The sequence below is a fragment of the Notechis scutatus genome, chromosome 13 (genome assembly GCF_049901735.1).
Source record: "Notechis scutatus isolate UNSWTSFEM ecotype Mainland chromosome 13, rNotScu1.2, whole genome shotgun sequence".
NCBI lineage: Eukaryota > Metazoa > Chordata > Lepidosauria > Squamata > Elapidae > Notechis > Notechis scutatus.
Window position 1 is genome coordinate 13,834,612 of NC_142021.1, and position 12,714 is coordinate 13,847,325.

The following is a 12,714-nucleotide window of genomic DNA, read 5'->3' on the forward strand; positions in this document are numbered from 1 at the left end:
ATGCGTTCCAGACATTCTGGGGCAAATCTGAAATGGGGAAAGTAAGCCAAGGGAGGGGTAGGTCTCACCCCTTCAAAAATGCCTGCATGCTGGCACAGCCAGGAACAGCACAAAATCAGGGGGGCCCTGGAATCATCCACGGGAGGGGTCTGTGGGCACGCTGATGCCCCCAACGCCACAATGGAGATTCTGGCAATGGTGCTTAAGGTGCTGGGTACCAGGAACTGTGGGAGGCAGACCTGCTCATCATCCAAAAGGGGAGCAAATGGCAAAGGAAGGCCCTCCCCCCTCGAGATTCACCATTCCAACCAATCAATTCCCACGGCCCCTTTGTGCTTCTCCACTGTTTATGGGAACCCCATTGTCTCCGCCAGGAGGAGAGGAGGAACCTGGGCCAGATGCGGAGTTTCTTCTGAATCAGAATAGAGCTGGAAGGGATCTTGGAGATCTTCTAGTCCAACCCTTTGCTCAAGCAGAAGACCCTGTACCATTTCTGACAGGTGGCTCTCCAATCTCTTCTTAGAAACCTCCAGTGATGGAGCACCTACAACTTTCTGAAGGCAACTTCTGTGCCGTTGGTTAATTGTTCCCACTGTTAGGAAGGTTCTCCTCAATTCCAGGTTGCTTCTCTCCTGGATTAGTTTCCATCCGTTGTTTCTCGTCTTGCCTTCTGGCGCTTTGGAAGATAAGTTGACACCCCTCTACTGTGTAGCAGCCCCTCAACTATTGGAAGACCGCTATCAGGTCACCTTTGTCCTTCTCTTCTCTAGACTAGCCGTACCCAACTCCTGCAACCGTTCATCGTATGTTTTAGCCTCCGGTCCCCTAATCATCTTCTCTGCACTTTTTCTAAAGTCTCCACATCTTTTTTTGTAATGTGGTGACCAAAACTGGCTGCTTCTGGACAAGACCTTTATGGACAAAATTCGAACATGTGCCATCTTTGATTTCCTGGGTTGGCCTGTCTCTGGCCTCTCCAACCCGCTGTCTGCCTGCAGGTGTCTGAGGCTGCCAGCACAGCTGCTTCTGAACCTGCCTCTCTAACTCCAGCTTCTGTCCCCTTTCTGACCTTCGGACACCCATGATGGTTTTCCTGGGAGAGAGGAAGGGAAAGGTGGCACTTCCGCTCCTATGCGGGAGAAAATAGAAATATTATGCCAGTCTCTGCACTATTGGCCTCTGTGGGGGAGCAGGGGCCCTTTAAAGATTCGGAGAGAAGATTACTTTTGAGTAATTTCTTTGCTGATGTAAAATCAACGACCTGGAACAGGGGTTCCCAAACTTGGCAACTTTAAGACTTGTTGAGGTCCACAAGTCTTAAAGTTGCCAAGTTTGGAGACCTCTGGCCTGGAAAATAGCAGTATGTTAAGGAGCCCTCCCAAACATTGTATTTTCACCAATACATTTTCTATCTTGGATTCAAAGAATTGTCTTCTTTAAGAGCTTTTAAGATGGGATCACACTTTGCTGGTATCCTGCTAAAGTTAGTGTGACTGAAACCTGGTGAGGCTGCCCATAGTTTTGAGTATTTTTTTTATTCAAACATATACTAATCAGCATTGCAACTTCCCCTGCCAAACAGTCTCTGTTTTTTTAATCTTACTTTAGGTGTCCGAAAATTTCTCTTGCATTTATCTGAGAGGGGCTCTCCTTTGACAGAGATCGAAATCATTATGGCCAAGTTGTTATGCCTTTTTTCCTGCAGGGAGTTACCCAAACTCAGATTAAAAAAAACAAAAAACCTACACACAACACATCACATAAAAGATCTTTACAAGACAAATAAACAAACAAAATAAATTGAGAGAACTTGTCCTGATTCTCCCTACATTTAGTAATTGAGGTTATTACATGTTGTATAGTGGAAATTTATGTTGTGGCTAAGAATCAACCCCAATTTGATGGTCATATAATCAATAATCATCAATACTAATATTAATACTACTACTACTACTAATAATAATTCGAATACAGATGGGTCGTCATTTGGAACACAACACGCCACATATCACAGTTGTCAAAAACCGAAGCGTACAATTTATTGATATCATGCTACCAGGAGACGCCAGAGTTGAAGAAAAAGAACTGGAAAAAAATCACGAAATATCACGACCTGGCCATCAAAACTACGCGGTTATGGATGAAACATGTGACAGTGATACCCATTGTCATCGGGGCACTTGGTACCATGTCCAAGAATTTTATAAAACACATCAAGAAGTTACAGCTTCCTGCAATGACACCAGCGGAACTGCAAAAAACTGGGCTACTCGGAACACCGTACATCTTAAGAAAGTACTTGGTTGATACCTAGGATGCTGGCAGCAACCTGTATCAACCATTAGCGCCAGTCAACGGTATTTGTGATACATTTTTAAATGTTTAGTTGACTGAGTTTCATGTTTAATGAATAATAACAATAAAACAACAACAATAATAAGGGCCTTGCCTTGCATCACACAGAAGTTTTATCTGCAAGGCATCTGATAGTGAGCAAGATTTAGGCAAGACCTTTAAGAACAAGCAATGGGTCAAGGCAAGGTAACTTGGTTTTTTAACTACACTTTTATTTATTTTCATTTTATTTATTTTTATCCTGTGTTATGGCTTTTATAAATAACTCAAAGTGGTGATCATGCCTAATACCCCTTCCTCCTATTTTCACACAACCTTGTGATGTGGGAGTGGCCTGAGAGGCAGTGTATGGCCCAAAGTCATCCAACCAGCTTTCATAGCTAAGGTGGGACTAGAACTCACGGCCTCCTGGTGATTGGTCCATAGTCACCCAACTGGCTTTCATGGCTAAGGTGGGACTAGGACTCCCCATCTCCTGGTTTCTAACCTGGTGCCTACCTGTCCAGTTAAAAGTCTGTAGAGATCCTCAGTCCTCCAGGTGATGGTTGTCCCAAAGGTGATTTTTCAGGAGGCAACTGGACTTTCTTGGTTTTTCTTTTGAAGACGTTTCACTACTCATCCAAGAAGCTTCTTCAGCTCTGGCTGCAAGGTATATAAATCCTTCCAATTCCCCGCTATCCTGTCAGAGGTGAAGAAGCTTCTTGGGTGAGATGTCTTCAAAAAACAGGGAAGTCCAGTTGCCTCCTGAAAAAGCACCTTTGGGACAGCTGCACGGAAGCTCAATTCAATCAGAGTAGGGACCTTGGAGGTCTTCTAGTCCAGCCCCCTGCTCAAGCAGAAACCTTATACCATTTCAGACAAATGATGGTCCGGTCTCTTCTTGAAAACCTCCAGTGACGGAGCTCCCACAACATTTGGAAGCCCTGTTGTTCCACTGACTGATTGTTTTCACCACCAGGAAATTTCTCCTTAGTTCTAGGTTGGATCTCTCCTGGAGGGAAACTTATCAAGAATGCTGGCTGGGGAATTCTGGGAAGTGACTATCTGAAAACTGACAAGATTGAGAAACACAGTCAGTCTGATTCTTTGAAAGCGTGGGAGGGGGGGAAAAGGCAAGAAAAGGAACTAACACAGCCCCACCCTTGGGGATATGAGGAAGCATCATCCTGGCAATGAGTTTGACTCTCCACGAGATGTTACTTGCTTCCTTATTTTCTGTCCCCGAAGCAGCTGAAGTTTGCAAAGTGCCTAAAAGGTGGTATGTGGAGAATGTTTGAAAAACAAACTTGAAGGTGCTGACAAAAAACAAAACAAAACAAAACAGCAGTCTCCCTTTTCTTCTGCACCCAAACAAACAAACACAAAATACCTTTAGGACAGCAGAATTGGAAAGCCACAAGTAGTTGCTTAGCACAGAATCTTGGACCTGCTTGCCTGAATTCAAATTGTGTCCTACAAGAATTAACCACATCTCTACTTTTAACCCCGAGGGCTAGTTTCTTTAAATAATTTCTAGCTCCTCTTGGAGCTGAGTTCCACAAGGAGATCCCAGTATTTTGCAAATATGATGTGCATCATACTATTACTATGATAGCTTCACCTGTTTCATGTATTGGACAACAAAACCTCAGATAACAGAAAACAAGATAAAGCAGTAAAATTCTTAATACAAATCAATCACCAACCAGCTGATGGCTACAATCTTAGCAAGCACCCATATTAACAAACAGGGGAAACCCAGATGGCGCAGTGGTTAGAATGCAGAATTGCAGGCAAACTCTGCCCACTGTCAGGAGTTCGATCCTGACTGGCTGAAGGTTGAATCAGTCTTCATTCCTTCCTAGGTCTGTAAAATGAGGACTCAGATGGTTGGGGGCAAGATGCGGACTCTGTAAACTGGTTAGAGAGGGCTGTAAAGCCCTGTGAAGCGGTATACAAGTCTAAGCGCTGTTGCTATTGCTCTTCCTTTTCCTCTTCCTTTTCCCCTCCCTCCCTCCCTTTCCTCCTTCCTTCCTTCCTTCCTTCCTTCCTTCCTTCCTTCCTTCCTTCCTTCCTTCCTTCCTTCCTTCCTTTCCCTTCCATCCATCCATCCATCCATCCATCCATCCATGGTACGCAGTGGTTAGAATGCAGTAATGCAGGCTAGTTCTGCCCACTGCCAGGAGTTCGATCCTGACCGGTTCAAGGCAGACTCAGCCTTCCCTCCTTCTGAGGTTGATAAAACGAGGACCCAGATTTTGGGGGCAAGAGGCTGTCTCAGAGAATGCTCCAAAGCCCCATGGAATGGTATATAAGTCTAAGTGCTAGTGGTAACGCTTTTGTCCTTTCAGGAGCAGCTCCAAAGAAGGCTCTGATCTAGGGGAAGTAGAAGGGCTGGGAGTGTAGTGTAAGCAGCACCTAAAAGGCTGGGGGGGGGGGGGAGGTTTGGCTGCCTGCTCACCTTGCCACCAAACAGAAGACCTGAGATGCTGGAAAGGACAGCAGTTAATGAGCCTGACAGGTTGCATATCCAAACAAAGTCTTTCAAACTGCTCTTAGAGGCAGCTCAACTGCTGCGAGGCTGGGTCCCAAGGCTTTGATTCTGGAACGCCTCTTGGCCCTATGCACATTTCACCGCCTGGACAGAGTAAGGAGGCCCTTCCAGGCTGGGAAGGTCTTCAGGGCTCCCTTCCCGGAAACCAAATGCAAAGGCTCCCAGAGTTGCCTTCTATAACTAACAAGGCACACCTGTTGTGCTGATACAATGTCCAAACACTTAAGCTATTGCACAGTATCACACAGGGGTGGGTGAGTGGGTGGGTAGATAAAGGCAATATGATATCTGGGACTGCCCTCCTGATGCCACAATTGGAATAGGGTTGGAAGGGACCTTGGAGGTCTTCTAGTCCAACCCCCTGCTCAAGCAAGAGACCCAATGAATGAATGAATGAATGAATGAATGAATGAATGAATGAATGAATGAATATAACTTTATTACGGTCTTAGACCAGCAAAAGACATCACTATTTACAATATACATAAAAATACTGACACATTATAATACACTAATAGTGGATAAAAACATCTGTTAAGAAAATACATGTTCTCAAACAGTTAGGGGCATTCCCTGGTTTATATGAGTGGAGAGTCAATAAGTATGTGTGTAAATATCATTTTCCAAAGTTTGTTCTATCTCCAAAAATTGTCACAAATTGACAGCTATAATTCTATAACCAATTTCTTTTCTAGTAGGCATTGCAGCAACACAGAATTTTGCCACTGCACGCATAATAGCTGGGTTTGAATACTGGAGGAGAAAGTCTACATAAAAATTGTCTGCCCTCCCTGGCAATCTCTCTAGTAAGGGGAGAATACACAATGACCTATATACTCTGTATAGTACAATAAAATACGTGAGATATCTCCAACTTCTCCTTTACCACATATACATACCCGTTCTGCTTTTGGTGTTTTCTTATACCTGCCCTGAACGAGTGCTGATGGGAAAATAGTAAATCTGGCTCTGAAGAATGCTATTCTTTGTTTTGGGAAGATCAGATCATTTAGATATCTTGCTGATTCCCACACTCCCTGTTTAATTCTCTCCCTGCTGTGGCAAGCCAACCTATTTAGTTCTTCTTGGAACTCCATGCCCTTCAATCTATGGATTACTACTTGCTTTGCTTGGTCAAAGCCTGGGGACATTAAGAATACTGGTGAGAGCCCATAAGAGCCCAGCTTGTGGTCTATTGCTTGTTTCCAGGGGGAGGGGAAGTTATCAGTCAATATTAGAGGGGTTAGTCCCTCTGGGAAGAAATGCATTTTTAGCCAATGAATGATCATCATCTTCCAGGCTCTTACCTGAATTTGAGGCATGCCTGTCTCAATTCTTACCTGGGCACTTGGAGTTCCTTTGGGTGCAGCTAAGATGGCTCGCAGGAATTTGGTTTGTATAGGTTCTAGCAAGTCTTTTTGGTGTGTGCCCCATATAGAATTTGTGCCAATGTTTTAGCCTCAAAAAGTTTCAAGGCCGCAGGTACTAATTGCCCTCCACCGGTGTAAAAAAAGTGTTTAATTGCATTTGAGGACCTATAAGCTGCTTGCACTGTGTGATCCAGATGTGCCTTCCATGTCCCTTGTGAGTGGAAAACTACCCCAAGATATCTGAATGTCCTGACCTGTTCTAAACTATACCCTTCTATTTTCTAGGAGTATTGTCCAGGTCTTTTAGCAAAAACTAAAACTTTTGATTTATCAAAGTGAAGGACCAGCTTATTCTGTTTACAAAATTCAAGTGTTGCCATAATTGCTCTCTTCAGTCCTATTGGAGTTTGTGAGATTATGGCAGCATCGTTGGCATACAGGAGAATTGGGATTTTACGTTGTGCTACGTTTGGAGGATGTAAATCAGGGTTCTGTAAGAGGTTGATCAGAGGGTTAATGTACAAGTTAAAAAGGGAGGGGGATAGGATGCAACCCTGCCGTACCCCTTTTTGTACCCTTACTGGGCCGGTTAAAGGCCCTTGAGGATTACACCTCACTTTCAAGGTGGACTTATCATACAATTTTTGTATGAGGAAAAGGAGGCGTTTATCGATGGTTTATCGGAGGCGTTTCTCCCAGAGAGTGTTCCTGGATATTGAATCGAAGGCCTGCTTAAAATCAAGGAAGGACACGAAAAGAGAAGATTTTTTTTGTATTCATGTATTTTTGAACCAGATGGTGAAGTACGAAGATATGACCCACCGTAGATCTTCCTTCTCTAAAACCAGATTGCTCATCTTTAATTACCCCCCTGGAAATTAGCCAATCCTGAAGTTTATAGTTTAGGTGTTTGGCATACAATTTACTAATAACACTCAGAAGGCTAATAGGTCTATAATTACCTGGGTCATTTCTATTGCCTTTTTTATAGATTGGTATGATAATTGCTAATCCCCAATCTCTTGGCATTCGGCCCGTTTTATCTATAAATGTAAGCAGAGATGCTAAAAGTGGAGCCCACCAACTGGCATTCTTTTTGATTATTTCTGGCAGGACATTAACTGCACCTGGTGCCTTATTAGCCTTGAGGGCTCTGATCAACCAGGTGTAACCATGGGCCAGTCAGGAGTTTGGTCCAAACTAATTTGACTCTCCTTAGTAGCAGGAGCCCCGAGTCCATTCCAGACAAGGGGCTGCCCGGTCCCTTCTTAGAAACCTCCAGTGATGAAGCCCCCACAACTTCTGTTCCACTGGTTGATTGTCTCACTGTTAGGAAGTTTCTCCTTAGTTCCGGGTTGTTTCTCTCCTGGATTAGTTTCCATCCCTCGTTTCTTGTCCTCCCCGCTGATGCTTTGGACAATAATTTGGCCCCCTCTTCTTTGAGGCAGCCCCTCAAATACTGGAATACTGCTATCATGAGCCTCCTAGTCCTTCTTTTCTCTAGACTAGCCATGCCCAGTTCCTGAAACCGTTCTTCATACTGCATACTTTATTGTACCCGATGGCTATGATTAAGTGTTGTACCTGATGATTCTTGACTCTTGATGAATGTATCTTTTCTTTTATGTACACTGAGAGCATTTGCACCAAAGACAAATTCCTTGTGTGTCCAATCACACTGGGCCAATAAAGAATTCTATTCTATTCTATTCTATTCTATTCTATTCTATTCTATTCTATTCTATTCTATTCTATTCTATTCCATTCCATTCCATTCCATTCTATTCTGCATTCTATTCTATTCTATTCCTATTCTATTCTATTTTTTATTTTCTCTTCTCTTCTATTCTTCTCTTCTCTTCTCTTCTCTTCTCTTCTATTCATTATTCTCTTCTCTTCTCTTCTATTCCTTCCCTTCCCTTCCCTTCCTTCTATTCCCTTCCCTTCCATTCTATTCTATTCTATTCTATTCTGCTTCTATTCTATTCTATTTTTATTCTCTTCTCTTCTCTTCTCTTCTCTTCTCTTCTCTTCTCTTCTCTTCTCTTCTCTTCTCTTCCATTCTGCTCCTATTCTGCTATTCTGCTCCTATTCTATTCTTATTCTTATTCTATTTTCTCCAGGCCCTTAATCATCTTAGTTGCTCCTCTTTGCACTTTTTCCAAGTCTCAACATAGTGACCAAAACTGAATGCAGTATTCCAGATGTGGTCTTACTAATAATTTATAAAATGGTAATTAATACTGCTTTACAAATTTAGTACCCCACTACTTTTTAATGGGCTTTTTTTGGCAAGGGCGCCCTGATTCTTCAATCCTGAATCACATGGATTTGTGTGGCTCATGAAAGGCTCAGATACATGCTTATAAGCCTGGATTCTCACAAAGGCTGACCTGTAAATTCTCCAGTTAGTCTAATGTGCAAACCCAGCCCACAAACAAGCCCCCTGGGCAACATCCAAGCCAGGACAGCCACACAGAGGTTTGCGTTTTCCTTTGTCAAGGCTAGTTGACACATCAATGAAAACACACACAGGAGCTGCATCTCCAAAGTTGTGGAGGTTGCCAGCTCTCTTCCTATGGAGATGGTTGAAATGGAACAGAACGTGCTCCTCTGAAGGAGGAGCTAGTTTGCTAATATTTAAGAAATTAAAATAAAATGCCATTAGTTAAGAAATGTGCTCCAAGCAATCAAGGGTCCAGCTGCAGACACTGCTAGCTTCTTTTGCTGTTGCAAGCAAGCAAACTCCTCATCCCCCCATTTGTGTGATCCCCCATTTCTCTACGTCTGCAGTCAAACTCTTGGAGATTTGATTTGCAACAAGAACACATAATCTGCAGGGCAAGGACATTCTCTAATGCCCACAAAAAGCTAAATTGCACCCTCTCCCTTTCCACGGGCTTTCTTCCATTGCAAAACAGACATTGTCTCCGTAGGAAAAATGTGGGCCACAGAACTTTGGGGGGGAACGAAGCTCAGCCAGAAATTCCACCGCAGAATCTGCAAAGGCCTCCACCGAAGAGAGCTTGTTTGCAAGACTTTAAATCAAAAACAGATGTAGCGTCTCTTTCCACTGGGTTTTAGGTTACACTTGGAAGGGGATGGGTTTGGGGGGCTGTGTTAGTTGTTCTTTGAACCTCATGGAAAAAAAGGGGGAAACTTATAGGGTCTCCCCAAAAACCTCGGCGCCTGCCTTTTATCTGTGGATTTTTTTCATTCTGGAAATCTTGCACTCACGGCTCAACATGGCTGTCAGGGAACAATGGGGGCGAGGGGGGTTGCAAAGAGGAGGAAGGGACAGAAATCCGCTTTCTGAGCTGGGATGCATGGGTGGGTTAGCGCTGCAGAAAGTGTTTTTTGCTGGAGAGAAAGAGGGAGAGGGGGGAAGGAGAGAGAGAGAGGGAGGGAGAAAGAGAGGGGGGACAAGAAGGAGAGAGAGGGTGGTGGTGGAAGGGGAGGCTGGGTTGCAGTTGGCACCCTTCCCTCGGGATTTAAACACAGGCTTCTAAGAGGGGATGCAATTAGCCCCCTCCAAGAGGCGCCCCCCAGCCAGGGCTCCTGCCTTGCTCAACCGGGTCTCTAACTCAGGAGGGCCCCTCATCCCCGGGGGACCAACCGGGTCCCTCCGGAGAACAGGCGCCTGGAGCCCAACTTGCCCGGGGGGGCGTCGGCGTCGTGGTGTCAAAATGCGCTCGGGCCACGGGCGGAGGGGAGGGAGCGCCGTAGCTGTCAGCGGCGGGGGAGGGATGAACCCCGCGTGAGGGGACCCTCCGCCGGCTCCGCCTGGCCTCCCTGCCCGTCCGCGTGGCCCCCGTCGGGGTGGCTGGACATTCCCCCCCCGCCCCGACCACCCGGTTCCGCAGCCCCGGACGGGCGTGTGTGTGTGTGAGGGGAAGTTAGGCGGGGAATGCCGCCTCCCACAGCTGGAAAAGCCCGGGCTGCTTCTCGGCCTCGGAGGGAAGCGGGGGCGGCGTTCCCGGGGCTCCGGTTGGGGGGCCCAGCAGGCGGGAGAGTTTCGCCTCAGGTCTGGCTGGGATGAAGCGTCTCCGTCCCCCCACTCAGTGTCCCCCTCAGCCCGCCATCCAGGACCAGCCAGCGCAGCCGCCCATCCCACTTCTGCCTCTTACCCCGGCGCCGGACAGACGTTCCTCCCGCGCGGACTCAGCTCCTGCGTAGCCCCGCCGCCCGAGGAGAGCAGCAGCAGCAGCAGCAGCAGCAGCGGCGGTGGCGGCGGCGGGGCGAAGGGTAGCAGAGCCCGGCCGTCCCCGCAGCCGCTCCCCCGCCGGCGAGCCGGGCCCTCAGCGGCGGCGGCGGCGTCTCCATGCGTGAGGAGCTGCTGCGCTCTCCTCCTCCGGCCCTCCTGGGGCAGCTCGCCTCCCCGACGGCGGCGGCTCCTCCTCCTCCTCCTCCTGACTGCTCCAGCATCCTGGGCGGAAGCGGGCGCGCGAGAGCGTCGCCGCCGCCCCCCTCGCCCCTCGCCCCCGGGCGCTGCGGCGGCGGCGGGAGCAGCAGCGGGCGGGGCGGCCGCCCAACGCCGCCTCGCTTCCCCGCTGCCCCGCGCGCCAGGCGCTCCGGATGAATGGCGGACGCGCGTCGGTTCCCCGGGCTGGAACCGCGCAAGAAGCCCGCTCGGGCGGGCAGGGAGGGAGGGAAGCCCCGTCCCTCTCGCCCCCGCAGCTCGGCTCCCCTTGGAAGCGGGCGCCGGGATGCCCCTCTCCGCCGCTTTCTTCGCCCTGCCCAGGTAGGCGGCTTGCCCTGGAAAGCCCAAGCGGGGTTTGTGTGAACGGAGCCCCTTTACGGGGGCTTTCTGCGGGCGTGGCTGGGACTGGATGCCCGGGACTGGCCGGTGCAGATGGTGAGATTTCCCTTGAACGAGGCGTCCGCAGTGGCCGGATCTCGGGGGAATGACCGGTAGTTTGAAGGCTTCAAACTAAACCTGGGTTAGGAAGAGGGAAGTTCGCAGAAAGGGAAGCCCCGAGAATTCAGCAGAACTAAAGGAGAATCGGAGAGTCCCTTAAACCGGGGATCTCCAACCTTAGCAACTTTAAGCCTGGCGAACTTCAACTCCCAGAAGTCCTCCAGGGTTAAAGTTGCCAAGGTTGGCTGGGGAATCCTGGGAGTTGAAGTCCTCCAAGTTGCCAAGGTTGAAGACCCCTGCCTTAAACTGTTTGGCTTCTGGTGGCCCTGATTTTGCCTCCAAAGCTTGACCTAGGATGGTGGCCCTCCGCTCTTGTGTCTGGGAAGCTAAGCAGGGTTGGGCCTGGCTAACACTTGGAAGAGACACTTCCTGGAAATTCCAAGGCTTTGGACTAACTTGGAAATCGTTGCTTTTGTCACAGGCAATGACAGCTGAACCTCTGAGGAGCGTCTTGGCTGAAAGACCAAACGGGATCCTAGAACAGATACAAGCCAGGGCCAAACCCTTCTGTCCTTATGGTTGTTGGTTTGAGCTTCGAGCTTGGTGATTTGGCTGCAAATGTTTCGTCCCTATTCAAGGAGACAATCTTCACTCAAATGGGGAGGAAAAGTTTGCAACCAAATCGCCAAGCTCAAACCAACAACACAACTACCAACTCAAGCTACTAATATTCCATTTCATTTTCTGTCCTTGCCAAGAAAGCTTCATGGACCTTCCATGAAGTCCCCAGCTTGATGTAAAGGACATCACAATTTTTGACCTGCTGTGATGAGAAGCCGCTTCTGTCCAACCCTTTCTGGTATTTCTCTGGTGTAAGAGCAGGAGGGGCTTGTGGTCCAAAACCAGTGGTAGGATTCAAATAATTTAACAACTAGTTCTCTGCCCTAATAGTTCTTCCAACAACCAGTTCACCAAACTGCTCAGAAAGTTAACAACCGGTTCTCTCGAACTGGTGTGAACCGGCTGAATCCCACCACTGTCCAACCCCCATTCTTTCCCCAATCCTTTCTTGGGCTCTTCTGCATCAGTGCAGTCCCAGAAGGACCAGCTACCTCCTTCCCACAGAGTGCCTTTCCCTCTGCCCAACTGACCTATGGCCTGTGTTCATTTATGACTTGCTAGAATGGTGCCTGCGACCAGTGGGATATAATAAGTGACGGTCACTTTTCCGGCCCCTCGGAACAGACGGATTCCCACGTATAAAGGTGCTGCCTGGCTTGCTGGGTGATGCAGGGTGGAGTCGCCAACTGTGCCTTGAACAAATGGTGGTGTCAGGAAAGGGGATCTTAGAATAATATGTGAATCCAGCCGAGGAATGCCAGTTGTTTACCTCTCTCTCTTTGATCCCAGGCTGCCTGTCAGAAGAAAATGTGCCCCTCAAAAGACTCTTTCCCCATGCAGGCTAGTGTAGTCTCTTGGGCTGTTACTCTCTCATTTGTTCTAAGCTGTCCTTGGAATTGGGGGCAGGCAGGCAGGCAGGCAGGCAGGCAGGAAGGAAGGGAAGGAAGGAAGGAAGGAAGGAAGGAAGGAAGGAAGGA

General features: G+C 47.8%; 1 protein-coding gene across 1 annotated transcript in view; it reads right to left on the reverse strand.

Annotated features, from left to right (window-relative positions):
• LOC113422868 (scavenger receptor class F member 2-like) overlaps positions 1 to 12,284 on the reverse strand; it is a 93,684-nt gene extending 81,400 nt beyond the window's left edge. Inside the window, 3 exon segments of the mRNA XM_087942821.1 lie at positions 10,386 to 10,684; positions 11,573 to 11,651; positions 12,268 to 12,284. Coding sequence (XP_087798947.1) covers positions 10,386 to 10,684; positions 11,573 to 11,651; positions 12,268 to 12,284 — 395 coding nt within the window.
• Between the last annotated feature and the right edge of the window lie 430 nt (positions 12,285 to 12,714).